Below are 17,909 nucleotides of genomic sequence, written 5' to 3'. Positions count from 1 at the left end.
TTGAGACATGAAAAATGGCAACACCCCAATCGCCACTAAGGATTTATTTGAAAGTGTCCATTACCTGTCTAACCTACCATAGCCAGCCATAAATCCGACGTTGTTTGATGTAATTCGATGTTGTCCAATTGATAAAGCTTGACACAATAATTCGATTCAGGCACTGCACGCATGCCTTTTAGGGTCGAATGACTATTGACATAACTTTTATTATATCTTCCTCGATGCTCGTTGACATTGAAAAGAGAATCAGACGACTCCCACGTAGGTACATAAAATACATATTTCGGAAACTGCAGGTAGGTACAGCAAGAAGATTTATACAGTCTACAGACGAAGGAAAGGTACTGAACTTGAAATTAAAATTCATGCTTGCAATTCGACAATATCTCAAGCGCTTCAAAGGTTTCAAACCCGAAACGTTGTAGGTACTTAGGTATATCGTTAACAATAAGACGGATTACTACCGTCTATATCCGGCTAACTGAAGCATACCTTAAAAAATGTTTCGTTGATTTACAAGTCACATGTGTTGGCACTGGCCGCTGACCATGATAGAATTCGATTGCCGGATCCGGCAGTCTTAATGGGTTTGCCCATAAAAACCGATCACAAATCTAGGCTTATATCCTTACTCGTAATCTATAAGAATGTAAGTAACTTTGTTGCTTGTTTTTCACGGTAAAATGACTGAGCCGATAGTGATGTTTGCTATCATGGTGATAGGCAGTTATATACATATAATACATGCCATCTCTTAGTCGGGTAGGAATGCTGGTCGAAGAATAAAATTACCACAACTTTATTAAATCCAAATTAAGTTTATGTATTGTGTTAAAATGATGCATATTATTTTGTGTTTGGGTTGACCAGTTATCAAAACCTACGATAGAAATCGAAAACAAGCGCTCTACGCTTAATAATTTACATCCCTTGTCCGTATTTGCGATACCACGAACTACAGTCTTAGATTACATACTACAGTTTACTTAAATATATGCTCCTAATTCCTAACATGTCATTTCACTGCATTTCAGCGTATGGGTTGCTCTAAAATACAGACTTGTCAGTAAAATTCTATAAAATATTAAAACACCATATGACGTATATAGGTAAGTCCTAGGTTGATATGTATACCTACTTGAATTTGAGTTCACTATAGCCCGGAAAACTACACACCGAAAGCAGCTGACGTGCTTTCATTATAGGAGGGAATTTATAAGCGAGGGAAATCGTAGGCGGCGCACAGTTGTCTGTGGCATTGTCGCGTGTCCACGCCGCGCCGCTACCGAATGCACCGCACACGCTGCATACCGCGATCACATTCGTAAACAAGTGCACAAACATGAAATGAAATTCGTTAATAAATAATATTATTTAAATATTAATTTTGAGGACCCAAGTGATTAGTTTTAAGTGACAATGCAAGTGGTTGCAGCAATATTTTCTGTGTTCGCGCTTTTGCAAGGTATGTTGTATTGATAGTGAATTTATATGATAAGCATGTATAAGAGCTTTAGTGCTTTAATAAGCTAAAAAATATAGCTCTACTTACTTCAACAAAAAATAATGATTGCTTTAAAAATGTATTAGTCTTTCTTCAAATAAATAAATAGGGTAGGCCCTATTTAGGCAACAGAAATTAAAAAGCTTAAAAAAATTAAAATAACATTAATGAAGTTTAGTGATAATAAATATTTAGGTATAATATTAAGAAAACGTTACAACTCAAAATATAAATTAATTCCTAATTATCATATATTATTTTATTATTTCATTGATTTTTTCACAAGATTAATTATCATGTTTAAGTAAAATTAAAAATAAATTTGAATGTACTGACTCATGGGATTCATGGAACACCTGCCTAGTTCTAATGACATACTTGAGCCACACTACTTAAGTATGGTTCTGATAAACTGAATAAGGGGGTTAACGTGTCAATACGTACGTACATGTCTTGTCATTGACTCATTCTCCGCTCCGGGAACTAAACAAATGTTAGTTATATTATTTATAGATAATTAACCGCTTAAACATTAATTATTTGTAGAAAAGGAAATACAAGGAAACAGTTACACCTTTTAAATTATTAGTTTTTCTTTGAACATCGGCTTTTCATGTGGTTAAAAACGTCTCTATGTCAAAAGTTTATAAGCAACGTATTAGACTTAGCAGAAACCTAACTCAAAATAAATGCAATGGATCAGAGACTGTTGACATTAACATGGGAAATATCCTGGAGGTAAAATTACCTATACGTAACAGGTAATACCGAAACGATGTGTTATATGCATACTCTATAAATAACGTGATTTTATACTTGTGTAAAGGATGTTCACATTTATTACTATAATTACCGGCAGGATAACTTTTACACCGCATATTATATACTTAGTTCAACCGATTTCTTTCCTGAATGTATACTTTACGTAGTTAACAAAAAGAACAGAAAAATAAACAAAACCCTTTTCATAACATTGATAAGCAAAGAGTGCTAGCTACTTAAATTGAATTAGCCTACCTACTTAAGTTTTTCCTTTGCCTTGGTGCTGGCAAACGATACTTAGTCCCTTCTCTTCTCTATGGGGATTGTAAGTTAAGTAAGCCTAAAAATAGATATATGTCCTATCAAAATATTAATTCGCTCGAGTTAACGGATCGCATGATTGCGTATTTAACTCATAGCACAGCTCTATGCAGTACTAATATATATTTTTCACTAATTTGTTCAGTTGTTACAAAATGAACTAATTAGTAGTACATAGTATTACTTTAAAGTAGTTAAAAATAACATTAAATGATATTTTTTATTACACTGTTGCGACAATTAACGCGGTTTATTGTAATTCCTATTGCATAATAGAGGATTTTGCTGTGGCGCTTCGCATAGTTAGGTAAACTTGATGCACTCTTCCTTAAACTGAATATTATTAAAATATCATTGCATTGTCGACAAAAAATATGCTTGTATAGTACCTATATACAAACTATGCTTTTTTAAATTCATAACGACATACCAAAAAAAAAAAAATAAGTTAACTTAACTTGAACTGAATTCCATTTCCACTTCACGTAGATAATTAATGGACATAATTCGATACCGGAAGAACAATGAGTATTGACGTCATTTATTTATTATTTAATATCTCGGATGCAATGTTTACTATCACTTAACTGAGGCCAAATAAGAGTAAGAGGCGTTAAACATGAGAAAACGAAAGGAGTTTGCGGAGCCCGCGTTGTTTTCAAGCGAAAGTACCTAGGTGCCTACTTAATCATGTTACGTTTGCCAAGTTAATATAAAAAGTAAATATATGGCCAGCAAGTTTTAGGAAAGTGGAAAAATTGCTGGTTCGTAGGAGATGGCCATATCTACATATTGCCGTCACTCCTCGTTCCTCGTTCGCTCAAGTTATTTGAGAAATTGGCTAGTTTGGATGTCCTATAAAAGTAACTATTATATCGGTACATTGCTGATTGCAATATTACAAAGCATTATATAAAATGCTTGAAGAGAAAGTGCGTAGGAACGTTAGGAAATCCTGCGAGTGAAAACAAACAAACAGTATGTGCACTAATATGTTTTGTTCTGTTTCTTGTGCCTGTTTCATATTTCCGAAGGCTTGACTCCATATTCTCGTACCTACATGGTTCATGTCTGAAACTTTGTTATAATCGAGTTGAAACAAATATTTTACAGGTAGGTAAGTACCTAGGTACTAAAAGCTTTTCTGTCATGTCAGCATGAACTAGCGTTAAATCCTAAAGGCTTTTTAAAAGAAATAATAAGTTCAAGTCTCAAGAGATAAATCTGACAGTAATATTGTTTACTTTGTATACTTTACTAACTAGGTACAGTAGACTGCACATCAGTGGTAACTGTCATGCACCTTAACTCATTAGTAATAAGTACGATTTTCCTATAAAACTGTTACCACTGACCTGAAGTTGACTGTACTATGAAACTGTAAAACACTGAATGTTTTAATAGGTAAAACTAGAACTGCGGCAAATCCGATAATCCCAGGCTTACATAATACTAGATAGGTATTATATCAGTATTTAAGTTATCTTCCATGCATAATGCAACAGATCAGAAAAGACACAAATTGGCTGCTATCTGTCACTTCAAGTTTTCAATGATATCCGTTATAATAGGACCTTTATATAAGAACTTTATTTAATTAATCGTGTAATGAGAACTTGTTTCTTAGCAGTAACTAATGCTTCTATTTACTTGTGTAATGATAGTGGCCATAATTCTTATAAGATAACGGAAATGTCTATGTCGAAAACAGGAAAAAAGACGGTTTATATTCACAATTCCAATTGGTAGTAAGATCTTTTTTTGTGGGAAATCATCAAATTACCCCTCCCAGTGTGGGTGTAGGAGTGTTTCTTTTACTGACTTAAACCCACCATATTCCTTCGTGAGGTATCTTTTCTCAATGGATAGAAGGACCTACAATAATTAATAATTGTAGTATTGAAATGCTCTATAAATAAATGCTCGAAGGCTCTTAACAGCGGGTCGCAACCAAAACACGTAACTGTGATCGATTTATCAATTCGCCGAATAATCGCTAAAATACAAAGTCACGCAATCATGAAGTACGTGGTTACAGCACTGCCACATGCCAAATCATACCGATCATTCAATGGACATACGGTCGCTCCCCATATTCGATCTACATACATATCTCTTGGTTCGCTAACTAGAGACTGGATTTTGATATTGCTTGTATTGTGCTAATGTCAAAATTCTATATGGTAATGCATGACATATGTAACTAGAGGTATGGGTTTTTGATATCATAGTTAGATCACGTACGTATCTTCAGGGATCTAAAAGATACAGAATCTTACCTAGTTTGTAGAACGTCTGTGTTCAATTATGTTAATGGACCAGTATATAGGTACTAATTTATATTCTTAAAATTTTAATATAATAAATATTTAAAATTAAATGCGATAGAATTTTAAAGAATGTAATATAGGTTAACTTCGATAGATATCACCACTGAGACATAGGTAGGTACCTAGGTACTGAAGTATGCATATAAATACTTATATCCCGCATATTTCTTAGAAAATGCAGTTAATTGAAGGGAAGTACCGATACCCAATTAAACCTAAACATTAATGGTTATGCGAGCATTTTTAAGTGTATTTATACGACTGATACGTTCGGCTGCCTTGACATAGCTATAAAATGCTGTAAGTACGTAGATAGACCTCCTATATATCAATAATAATTGTGGAAAATGTAACCAAACTCCTTGATTACAAATTCTTTGCTTCTTTTTGGTCCTATATCCCAAATAGGAACCACCGTTGAAAAGAGTTCAACGAAATCAGACAGAAATAAAATATCCAAAGTAAAGGTACTTAAAAGTAGTTAAACTAGAAGAAGTAGAAATAAGATACTGCTGATGTATATGATGTTGTAAATTGTCCTTTTTTCAGGATACAATTTGTAATTACCAATTTTTAAGACGAAAATTCGTTCGTTCACATTAAAAGTGAACGAAGGTCGACTTGGGAGAGGGTGATTAATTAAAACACTGGGATACTAATTAAGCGCGTATAATAAAGTAAACCACAGTGCTTGCTGCTCACACAAAAAAATTAAATTCTCCGACATCCATACTATCGCAGGTAACGAAACCATAGCGCGATTCAGAAAGTAACAACGCCATCTATCGCGGTTATGTGTAAACTTTTAACTTTTATATCCCATATTGATCGCGCTATGATTCCGTTGACCTATAATTACGTAGACATTCCGCCCACCAAGGACATTATGACGAATGTCCTTCATCCGACTCTCTTGTCTTTAACATTCTTATGCATGTTTAGTACAGCTATGAAAAAAAAATAACACTAACAATTTTGCTTCTTAATACTTAATACAACTACTCACTAGACTGTTACATTATTACCTTACAATATTTAAAATCCTTAAAAACTACTTAATTAAATCTTTGCATTAATCTGCTACAGGTAATACACACACCTTTGACGTAGGTCTTTTTATGGTGGACAATTTTGTCCTTATTGTGACTACACGTGTTAACCCATCTGAACCTGGATGCTTGCCTTCCACTATGCCCAACAACCACCTGCCGGGAGGCATATTGTCCTCCTTGATTAGTACTACATCACCCACAGATGGCTCGGGCGTTTGATTTTGCCATTTGTGTCTTTGTAAAAATTGGTGAAGGTAATCGTGCGACCATCTTCGCCAAAACTCCTGCATCATTTTTTGAAGCAGATGCCATCGTCTTAAGCTGCTAACATTTGACCTTTCATAATTTGAATCGGGCGGTAAAACTAGAGGCTCCCCTACTAGAAAATGACCTGGAGTCAAAATGGTCAATTTATCCTGATCCTCAACATAAGACAATGGTCTCGAATTAAGGCACGCCTCAATTTGAGCTAACACCGTCGTAATCTCTTCAAAGGTCAGAGTTGAATTCCCAATCACTCTCTTAAGGTGATGCTTCGTGGATCTTACCCCTGCTTCCCAAAGTCCTCCAAAATTGGGGGACTGAGGGGGGATAAAATGCCACTCCGTACCGTTGTTGCCTAGTTCATCTGCTAATTCGGGATTACATGCTGACCTTTCTTCATTGAATAAATGAAGTAACTCGCGCGCGGCGCCTACAAAATTGGTCCCGTTGTCACTGTGTAGTTCCGCACATCGACCCCGTCTAGCCACAAATCGCTTGAAAGCCGCCAAAAAACCCTTTGTGCTTAAATCGCTCACGGCTTCCAAATGAACCGCACGTGTAACCATACATACAAACAACGCTATATAGCCCTTGTAAGACTTATTTCCGCGACCCTTGGATACTCTAATACTTATAGGGCCCGCGTAATCTACCCCGCTTCGTAGAAAAGGTTTAGCAGGTGTTGCCCGAGAGGATGGTAACTGTCCCATAAGTTGCGTTCTGACCTTGGCTGTGTATCGGATACACTTCACACAGCTTCCCGCATATCTTTTTGCCAACGCCTTTATGCCAATAATCCAGTATTTTGACCGTGAGTATGTGATCATTAATTGCGGACCACCGTGCATTGTTTTCTCATGTGCGTCCTTTATTAAAAGTTTAGTTAGAAATGATTCCCTAGGTATTAAGATGGGATGCGCTCTTTCATAATTTAATTGAGACATCTCAAGCCTACCTCCTACTCTTATTATTCCCTTCGGATCTAAAAATATATTTAATGAATTTAGTTTTGAGTTTTTCCTTCCTACCTTATTGCTTTTTAATTTTTCTAATTCATTTGCAAATTCTTCTTCCTGGCATCTTTTAATACATATTTCTGTTGCGTTCTCTAATTCCTGTGTAGATAACGACCCTTTAACCCTATCTAATACCCCATTTTTTCGCAAGTTCAAGAATCTACGACAATAAGCTATGACGCGAATCATTCTTGATAACTTTGAGAATCGTTTCCAAAATGAAAGATCTAAAGTACTCGTATGCACCTTGATTTCTTCTAAATGTGTGACAAGCTGTTTAGGTCTTTTAGATTCAAATACCGGTTCCTTTAGGAAATTTGGGCCTTCCCACCAGAGAGAAACCCTTGAAAGTTCTGACGGGCATATCCCACGCGAAGCACAATCTGCTGGATTTTGTTTCGATGCTACATGAGCCCAATGGTGTGTATCTAAATTGCTCAAAATCTCCGAAACTCTGTTAGCAACGAAAGTCTTCCAACGACTCGGGTGACTATTCAACCAAGCCAACACTACTTCGCTATCTGTGAACGCGTAAAGATTCTCCTTTTGTATATTCATGACATCAGCAACCTCCAAAATAAGCTTGGTTAAAAGTACTGCCCCGCAAAGCTCGAGTCTAGGAATCGACACTTGCTTTACAGGTGCGACCTTCGTTTTGGAAGCTATTAAAGAAACGTGTATAACGCCCATTTCATCAACCACTCTAAGGTATACAACTGCCGCGTATGCTAACTTGGAAGCATCAGAAAACCCGTATAACTCTTGTTTTACCTTCTTTCTCGTGTTCAACCAACGTGGTATTTTTAAATCAACTAAAGAAGCTAAGTTTTCACGGTAAGTAACCCATTCTTTTAATAAATTCTTTGGAACTTCTTCATCCCACTGCAACCCTGCTAACCACAGCTTTTGAATCAACGTTTTTGCTACTATTATGCTTGGTGCTAACCAACCCAATGGATCAAACAATCGAGCTATATCCGCAATAATTTTCCTTTTTGTTACAGGTCCAGCTAATGGCTTAAGTTCCAGAGAGTATTGAAAGCAATCGTCGCGCGCATTCCAGGTAAGTCCTAAGATTTTTGTTAATTCATCAATTTTTATCTGTAACGCTTCATCATTTCCATCTCTAATTTTATTTAACAATTCTTGACAATTGCTTTTCCATTTTTGTAATTTAAATCCGCCTTTACCTAGAATTTTGGTTATTTCCGTATAAATCTTAAACGCATCTTCTTTAGTTTCAGCTCCTGACATTAAATCATCCATATAAAAATCGTTTACAATGATTTTAGCCATATCTAAATTATCCCCGCATTCATCAACTGCAAGCTGTTGAAGAGCCTTCACAGCTAAGTATGGTGCCGAGGCTGTACCGAATGTAACCGTTATCAATTCATACGCCTTTGTTTCCTTTTCAGGACTATCCCGCCAAAGTATTCGTTGTAATGGAGTATCTTGCCTATTAACTAAAACTTGTCGGTACATTTTAACTATATCAGACACAATACAAATTCGATGTACCCTCCAGCGCATAATGATATGACGAAGCTCGTCTTGTAAAGACGGACCAACCATTAGATCATCGTTTAGTGACCGCCCGTTGCTATACTTACAGGAAGCATCAAATACAACACGCACCTTTGTTGTTTCTTTATCCTCACGGATGACAGCGTGATGAGGTAAGTAAACACCCTTTATATTATCCCTATCTGATACTTCTACCATGTGGTTGAGACTTAAATATTCTTGTATCACCTTAGCGTACTCGACCTTTAATTTATCATTTTTTGCTAACCTTGCTTCTAACCCTTTAAGTCCTTTTTCAGCTACCCCCTTGGATTCAACGCCCCTATCGACCAGGTTTGTGTCCCGTAACGGCAACCTTACTACATACCTGCCGTCTTTATCCCTTGTCGTGGTTGTTTTAAATAGTTCTTCACATTTGGTTTCTTCCTCCGTGAGCATCTCTTTTGTTCCAGATGGTTCCTCTAGTTCCCAGAATTTTCTCAACATGTCGTCACCTTCAACCCTGGAGTGCATCACGGTAATGTGTGAATTAATTGTCTGGTCCACATCCAAGGTACCCGACAATATCCACCCTAATTTAGTGTCCTGAGCTAATAATGTCCCAGTGACATTCTTTTTAATACCCTCCTGGATGACCTGGCTGTAGACATCAGCACCTAATAAAACATCAATTTTATTAGGCCTGTAATATTCTGGATCAGCCAAGTCATCATCAGTCAAGTCTACCCATTCTACCCTGGTTACTTTCGTAGATGGGAGAAGAGCTGTGACCGACTTCAGGACGAACGCATTAACCCTAATGACAACACTTGGGTCTATTCTAGACTTCAATGTGAGAATTACGCTGGACTTGGCCGTGGCACTTTTGTCCCCACCTACACCTAGCACAACCTGCTTTGAAGGTGTTTTATGTAGTCCCAAATACTGGACCGTGGATTCTGTCACAAACGAACCTTGCGATCCTTGATCGAGTAAAGCCCTAACAACCCTATACGATCCGTCTTTCGACTCCACTTTGATTAAAGCGGTAGTCAATAAAACCGTTTTCCTGGTTCCTGTCGCAAGACATGAGACTACGTGTGTTTTTGATCCCTCCGCTTGATTAGCGTCCTTATTTCCCTCATAAGTTACCGATGAGGTTTCCGCGCGAGCAGCACTACTACCCTCACCAACTTCCGACCCTACAACACCTTGTGGGTGTAACAATGAATGATGGCGGCGTTTGCACACCTGGCACTTGAGAGTGTTTTTACAAAACTTAACAGAGTGGTTGCTGAGCAGGCAGATGAAACATAATTTGTTCTTTAGAACAAAGTTTCGCCGATTTTCCGTACTTTCCTTAATAAATTTTGGACATGAACTTAATTTGTGCTCACCTGTACAAAAGGCACAAGATACCCCTTTATCTTTAAATACATGTAATGCCCGTGTAGTCTTTGGAACCCTCTCTACTTTCGTTTCTAGATTCTCTAAAGCCCTAAATCGATTAACCAGGAATTCTTTCAGTTCATCGAAAGTAGGAAGGTCGTCCTTAGGATCAGATGATACCTTCAACTCCCATGCCCTTCTAGTTACTTTATCAAGCTTCTCAGTGATAATGTGTATAATCAAAATTGAGGCAAGATCTATATCTAAATTTTTTATTGATTCTAAACAGTCAGTGGTTGTACTTAAAAGGTTTTTAATATCCGTTGCGGACTCTCCAATTATGGCCTTTTGATTAAATAAAGTTTTAACTATTCCGTTTGCCAAAAATCTCTTATTATTATACATGGATTCTAATTTTGTCCAACTTGTACTATAATTATCTGCGGTCACCTGTACATTTCTTAATAAGTGTTCCGCCTCTCCGGTTAAATATCCCTTTAAATAATATAATTTTTGTGCATCGTTCAATTTATTATTTTTATGAATTAATCCCATAAACAAGTCTCTAAAGGTCAACCACTCCTGATATTTACCAGAAAACATTGGTATCTTAACCTCTGGTAACCGAAAGCTATTATTTTCTTTACAACTACTATGGCCCGGGCTACTATCATTGTCATTACTAGATACACATTTGTTTTTTCTTATTAGCTCTTTCAGAGTACTTTTAAATTGCACATATAATTCCTCTACCTCGTCGTAAACACAATCTTTATGATATTTAGAGCTGTACAGATCTGATTTTTTAACTTCGCTTATTATTTTAACATGTGTACTTTGGAAAAGTTGCCATAGTTGTTCTAAACTTTCTAAGCGTGTTTCAATATACGATATAGTGAGTCGATCTTTTGGGCATTTTTTAAAGTTAATCATAGCCTTATCAATTTTGATTTTTACGTCCTCTTGGATATCCATAAACGAATCCATTTTGTAAACACAATATTATACGTATACACACACAAATAATGAGAAATTACACAAATAATGAAATCTAAATACTACAGCACAAATAACAAAGAGTGGAAGAATATAATAATGTTCTAATACTATTAATAACTTAATGTCCACTAACTTATCAGTTATCTTCTCGCACTTGTTCCGAACACAAACTTAAATTCCAACGAAAATTTTACAAGTCTTTTTGAGTTCAATTTCTATACAAATTCGGGCATAGGTTCCCCGTCCAAACCACTTATTCTTAAAAAATATTACAAGTCCAAAATCACATACAAATTCTAAGTTATTTTTCCAATAAAGTTCAAATCTAATGCACTTTTCTATTAGATTCTTCCAGAATAAGATTGAAAAAGTACTCACGATTTTTTTTTCACCAAACACTCACTGACACTGATGACGTCACGTCGCGATGTACTGCGCCACACCAGTGGCGCCCCCTGTGACCACGCCCTGCACCTTCCTGCTCTCCTCCCTTGCCTCGTCCCTCCGGCTGCTGCTGTCACCAGTAGTGCTGCACCACGCTCCACTGGATGCACCCTGCGCCAACCGGTCTTCCACCTCCAGCTCCGGGTACCTCTCACCTGGTACCCACTGAAGGGCTGCTCTGGACAGCGATCCACTGCCCAGTATCGAAGCGTAGGGTGGTAGTTTCTACCACCTCCGGAACCCGCCACAACACTCGCGGCCAATCCGGCTCGAAGGACCATGAACGAAGGTCGACTTGGGAGAGGGTGATTAATTAAAACACTGGGATACTAATTAAGCGCGTATAATAAAGTAAACCACAGTGCTTGCTGCTCACACAAAAAAATTAAATTCTCCGACATCCATACTATCGCAGGTAACGAAACCATAGCGCGATTCAGAAAGTAACAACGCCATCTATCGCGGTTATGTGTAAACTTTTAACTTTTATATCCCATATTGATCGCGCTATGATTCCGTTGACCTATAATTACGTAGACAAAAGTGTAACGTTATTTTTGCATACCACTGAATAATTACACATTACCGATGCATAACCTATGGTTTTACAGTGCACGTTTTATGCATATGTTAAATCCTGTAGGTAGGTAATCTTATACATTATCACCAAAAAAACCATAAATCACTATTTCTAAGAATCTATACTTAATAGAGATACTGCTCTTGTTATAACTACGTAGGTACATAATAATAAAGACAATCTGACATCAAGTCCAGTAGATCATTATGATATTTTTTGTGGCACCGACTTCAGAAAGACAAGTGTATTGATTTTAGTTTTTGCTCTGCGTTGGAGTCCCATTGACACGTCTATTTTAACTGCAAAAAATATGTTATAAGGTTGTCACGTCTGCTTAGGGCCTTAAATATACAGTTCAATAGTTTTTGAATCAAACGTTGAATCACATAAATACATCTACTGGATTCACAGTACCTACTCATGCGTCCTATTCCAATTATTTATACTAAGCTGCCAGTGTGAAACAGGTAGAAGGTACGTAGGTTACACTAAAATATTAATTTAAAATATATTTTTGTTACATAATTATTAAAAAAATAAAAAAATTGCAATAAGCAATAGATCCGATATAAGTAGGTAAACAGTGTTTTATTTTAACCAATATTTACCAGATGAATAAATCTTTAACGTAAAAACCCACTTTACATCGAACACCTGAGTTATATCACGACAAATAGTTTACCAAACTGTACTTTTTTTCTAAGTAGCTACTACTACTAGGTACCTACTCCCAAATCTGGCGAGGACATGACTACGTGTCAATGATCCTTGTGGTAAATGCTCGCCATGAAATACTTAATAAAAAATAGAATATTCCACTTGCTTACTGGGCTTGTTCCCACCTGCTCCACAAAATCGTTCCAAACGGATGCAAAGCGAAAAAAAAACAATTCTTTAAAAATAACGAAATTCGTCCCCCGAGCTCCAAAATATATGAACTTATTGATATTTTGCTGACGATACCTACACAAAATCTTTTGGAGCCGTGTGTCAAGGAAGGAATTTGAAGGTATACTTTAATTTATTTATTTTACTCTACAAAATGTTTGTTCGACCCCAAATGGATGAAATGTATAAAAACTTTGCTAACAAGAAACAATCGGTATGGAGTAAGTGGGAACAAGCCGCTCACTGAGGTACACCTATAGAAGTTTTTATAAACGCTGTGGTTACATAGAAGCAGAGGTTAATGATGACGTTGAGTCAGGCTTGCCACCGGACACTATATTTCATAAAGATAATCTATTCTCGTCACATCCGTGATATATTCCGTACAGGGATCTTAAAGACCTACCGGTTCTTTAACCAGGTGTTACAGATATGTTTTAAAGAAGCTATGGTTTTTTTTGTGTGTAATAGAATAACTTAAAAATAAAATTCGTTTAAAGCAGCTCCATCTACGTAATGTGGCAAGATTTATTTTGAACTTAGTTAGAATTAAATGTCGAAACTACTGTATGATTTAAAATTAGGAAATTTTGAATTGTAGGTGTAAATGCCTGAACACAGATATGGCGGTAAGCTTTTTATTCAATTGTGTACGGTAACACACAGAGAGTGAAGAGAGTCTCTATGTGACAGGAGGCCTATGCCCGAGCAATGGGACGATAATAAAAGACTGTAACTGAAAATCAGAAGCATTTAAAATGGAGTCGATTTAACTAATTAGGTATTTTGTACATTAATATAATATTAAACGAATGTGCCAATGTAAACACTAAACTCCCTCGTTGCAGACATCAGACTAATAATAAAGCAGTTCTGGAAATAACAAATCGATTAATAAGTATCTAATAACATAGTTGCTGGAAAATCGCATGCCACATGCCAATAAAAACCGTTATTATTTACTTTTTTATTTGATTCTACTACTGTGTGTACTTGGTTTTAATTATATCTTCCTATACACAAGATGTGGTCCACGTAGTATCTCTACGTCGGAGGAAGGAATAAGAACAGAGATGCTATAAGTCAGGTAGGTCAAGCGCCTTGCTTGGTGTACCGTACACGATGACCAAAACGATCAGTTACTAGTAAACTAATGAGGCGTTAGGGATCCTTGAATCATCTGACAAAGTGGTAAAAAATGGGTGGCTTCCAAAGAAGGGCGTATAAGGGCGGAGACAGTTACCTCGTTTCCCAAGTACCCGCATATTGGCGACCTATTTTCTTAGGAGATTTTCCATTATGACATCTCCACTCGTTATTTTGTTCTCCATGACCTCTACATACATGCTATATTTAAATACCTACCTAATATCTTATAACTACATACGTGGAAGTTCGTATAGCCTGCATCACGATTGATTACTAATTAATGAGGGGAATATTAAACAAGCAGTTGCCACGTGCCTGTCTCGCTAAATGTTGCTATTAAACAAAATGTTATCACAATTAATAAATTACAATGAACTGTTTTTATGGCGAGTTATAATGCTAACTCAATACAAATAATCATAAATTTTATAACGTCACACGGTGTTAAACACGTGTCGTGCGTAATAATGAGAATATATCATATGAAAGAAAGGTGCTCATTTAACTAATTCCTTTGTTCTTTCCTAACATAAACATGAAAGAATATGCGTCTTAAAGTTTATTAATTTTCTAGAAGTTACCTAATAATTACTTCATTATGTACATATTTAGCTTTTTTTCGGTTTGTGTCTGTACGTTGCCTATGTATATAATTTCGCAATTTACGTAATTTTTATTTCATAATCATAATTCACTGTGAAGGATTAAGTTAAATGACACATTATTTACATTATTTTGTCAGTTTACAAATGAGCTGTCAAAAAATACCACTTATAATAATTCCCAAATTCCTCGGCCTCATATTTAAATATGCTTTGTGATGAAAAAATATGTATATAGGTAATTCGGGTTACTTAAATATTCCCAAACCAGTTTTGAAGATAAAAATGAGCTGTCGGCAAATACTGATAAAATCTTTTTACAACGTAAATTATTTTTAGTTCATTTTAATTCACAAAGTGCGTTAGTTAAAGGACAATAAAAAATAACCTGCGTAAGTAAAATACGAATATCTGCGTCAAATGCGGTTGGTATAAATGTTAGAAAAAAATGTGTAAGATAGACGTAAGCACCTCATTAGCTATATCCATACATAACACAAGTTCATATAGTAAATTACAATAGATGATTGTCTAACAGATCAACCAGATATGAACATATTTGCGGAATGAAACAATGGTTAATTATTCAGTTTTACAGACATGAATTATAAGGCAGGTAAATAACAGTCTTAAGGGAATTTGTTACTCATTGATTCCTTCAAATTTACAATGTATACCATTGTTCTGTATTAAGCACCTACATTATTCTTTGTAAATAATATTGATATTTTGGTTAGTGACAATGTAAATGCATTTATTACAATATTCATGAAAATAAAAGGACAATTGTGTGAGTAATTATTTCTCTTACATACCGTGAATACCTGTATGGACAGCGTATTAAATATATTATGAATATAAAGATAATTACTTTGATTTCACAGTTCGGTGGCCAAACAAACTTCGAGTTAAATAAGGTTTTACGGTCTCCATTTGTTTTATAAAGCCGTAAAATGTTTGTGGTAAATAAGGTGTACCTACTTAATTTTATTTCCGTTTTATTGTTTTTAATTTTTTAGTGTTTTTTTCTCATTGTTGTACCTAAATTGAAAAATATTTAACACAAATGGGGGATTATATGTATTTATATATTTCAGTAATTGTTGCTCAATTTAATTATAATTATAAGTTAAGGTTTGTTAAAGATAACTAGCTTTTCTTACTCTTATTGAAATGTATTCATTACCCAAGCTTCTTTTTACAAATCGTATAAAATATTTTGGAAATTAACCCCCTTATTTGATAAACAAAGCGATTACATTGAACTTTTAACAATCGATGTTCAATCGGCAGTAACTGTAAAACGGTAATGAAAACGCGTTTGAAATCATAACAAACAAACCTAGCCTAGATCGCTTCGTTAATCAGTTGGCTTACACTTGCACCAGTGATACCTAACTAGGTATTTAGATATGTCAAAGATAGGTTCGAAGATAAATAATTCCATTGTTTCTGTGATGATCCATTACGGATCCTGAGAATACAGAGGAACTAGATTTATTCTGCTTTAGAAATACAGGAAATGACTAACTTTAATATGTTTTTAAATTCATTATCATTAGACATACTGACCTACACTCAACTAAGGGTCTTCTGAAACGAAGAAACGAAGAACGACCAAGTCCAATCAAGGTGATATGAAAATTACTTTAGAAGAAGATTAATAACTAAGCACAAGCGACTTCTTATGCTGACGGTACTATCTTTGAACATTTGGTAAAGGTTGTGGTTTCACACTCGCACTTTCCGGCGTCTTTCAACCAATTGAAATCCACGTTTGTGAGGATTGATTCGGAATCCATTTTTGAATGCTGTTTTTTAAACCAACAACATTTCTGAAACTCTGTCTCTGTGGGAATATTGTTATCAAAATAAAATGACAATACAATAATAATGCCTTTTAGTTTTTTTGTTACGTGTCAATCGTCGAAATTGTACGAAACAAATTTGTTGTAAGTACTACATAATTATGTAAATATGTCGTAATTACGAAATAATATCTAATACATGAATTCATAACTATTAAAGTAAACTGAGGTTGTATGGATTTTGAATGTCAGATGTCGTCATTAATTTTTATTAAGGCTTTGCTTGACAAAGCGTATAATCCTTATTCGGGTTGGTAAGTAGGCGAAAACTGCAATATTGCAAAAGAACCTGTAAAGTAATCGTTTGCCAAGAATTCCTTTAGCGTTCATTGCCTTCAGTTTCAACATACTTTGATGCAAAATAATTTTTAATTGATTCGTATTTTTGTAATTACTATGTGGATGTTATTATTATCAGACTCATATAATCTTATTATATGAAATGTCGTTATTATCAGACACATATAAAATGGTAAAATAAAGTTGATATTTATTTCCGTAATAAAATCTGCACGCAGGGAAAGGCATTGAGTGGCAATTTTATAATATCGATATCAAATGTAATTAAATATTGCCTTCACCTAACTAACCATTTCTACTAGTGCTCGCAGTAAATTACTCTATTAGCTACCATTGATACTTTAGTACTATATAACATGCAACTTGGCAATGGCACAATGTGAACATCTACACAGTTTTGTTGTAATGTAGAATTAGGTCTCAATCTTCTTTATATTGGACGAGCTGTAGGTTTGTGATCACAAGCAATAGTCTCAGAGTTTTCTCACCTGATCTAACCTGGAATTGTAACAATGACGGCTTCTGAGTACCATTCAGAGACACCGGCTTTTCGTGCAATCAATCTCAATGTTGATAAAAGAGATAAACATTTTTATCGTTTCCTGTAAGTCCGAATGCATGTAGGTACAAAACTGCATTAATGTGTACTGCAGTTTAAATGTTATAATTAAACGTATATTTGGCGCTGCACGCTTAGATCCAACGACCATAAAAAGAATTTATGTCAGTTGGACACGAACCAACGGCAATCATAGCTTTTATATTACGATTGTTAGCTATATTGAAACAAACAAAGAAGTTTAATTTATAGGAGCGATTTCGGTACATACGTTACAGGTATGAAGGTCAACTTTACATTGAAAGTTAACATAAAATATGATCAGTCTTGTTAAAGTTAACAACGTCAGTGCCAGCCATGTTTTAGCCTAGCG

At 35.5% G+C, this 17,909-nt stretch overlaps 1 protein-coding gene across 1 annotated transcript in view; it reads left to right on the top strand.

Moving 5' to 3' along the window:
- The first annotated feature begins 1,213 nt into the window (after positions 1 to 1,213).
- LOC110373790 (carbonic anhydrase 7) overlaps positions 1,214 to 17,909 on the top strand; it is a 30,094-nt gene continuing 13,398 nt past the window's right edge. The window contains exon 1 of the mRNA XM_021331150.3: positions 1,214 to 1,468. Within this exon, the coding sequence (XP_021186825.3) occupies positions 1,423 to 1,468 (46 nt within the window). The 5' untranslated portion in view covers positions 1,214 to 1,422. The remainder of the gene's footprint in view (positions 1,469 to 17,909) is intronic.

Source organism: Helicoverpa armigera, chromosome 12, assembly GCF_030705265.1.
Source record: "Helicoverpa armigera isolate CAAS_96S chromosome 12, ASM3070526v1, whole genome shotgun sequence".
Taxonomy (NCBI): Eukaryota; Metazoa; Arthropoda; class Insecta; order Lepidoptera; family Noctuidae; genus Helicoverpa; species Helicoverpa armigera.
The sequence above is the reverse complement of the archived record's forward strand: the minus strand, read 5'-3'. Positions and strand labels throughout refer to the sequence as shown.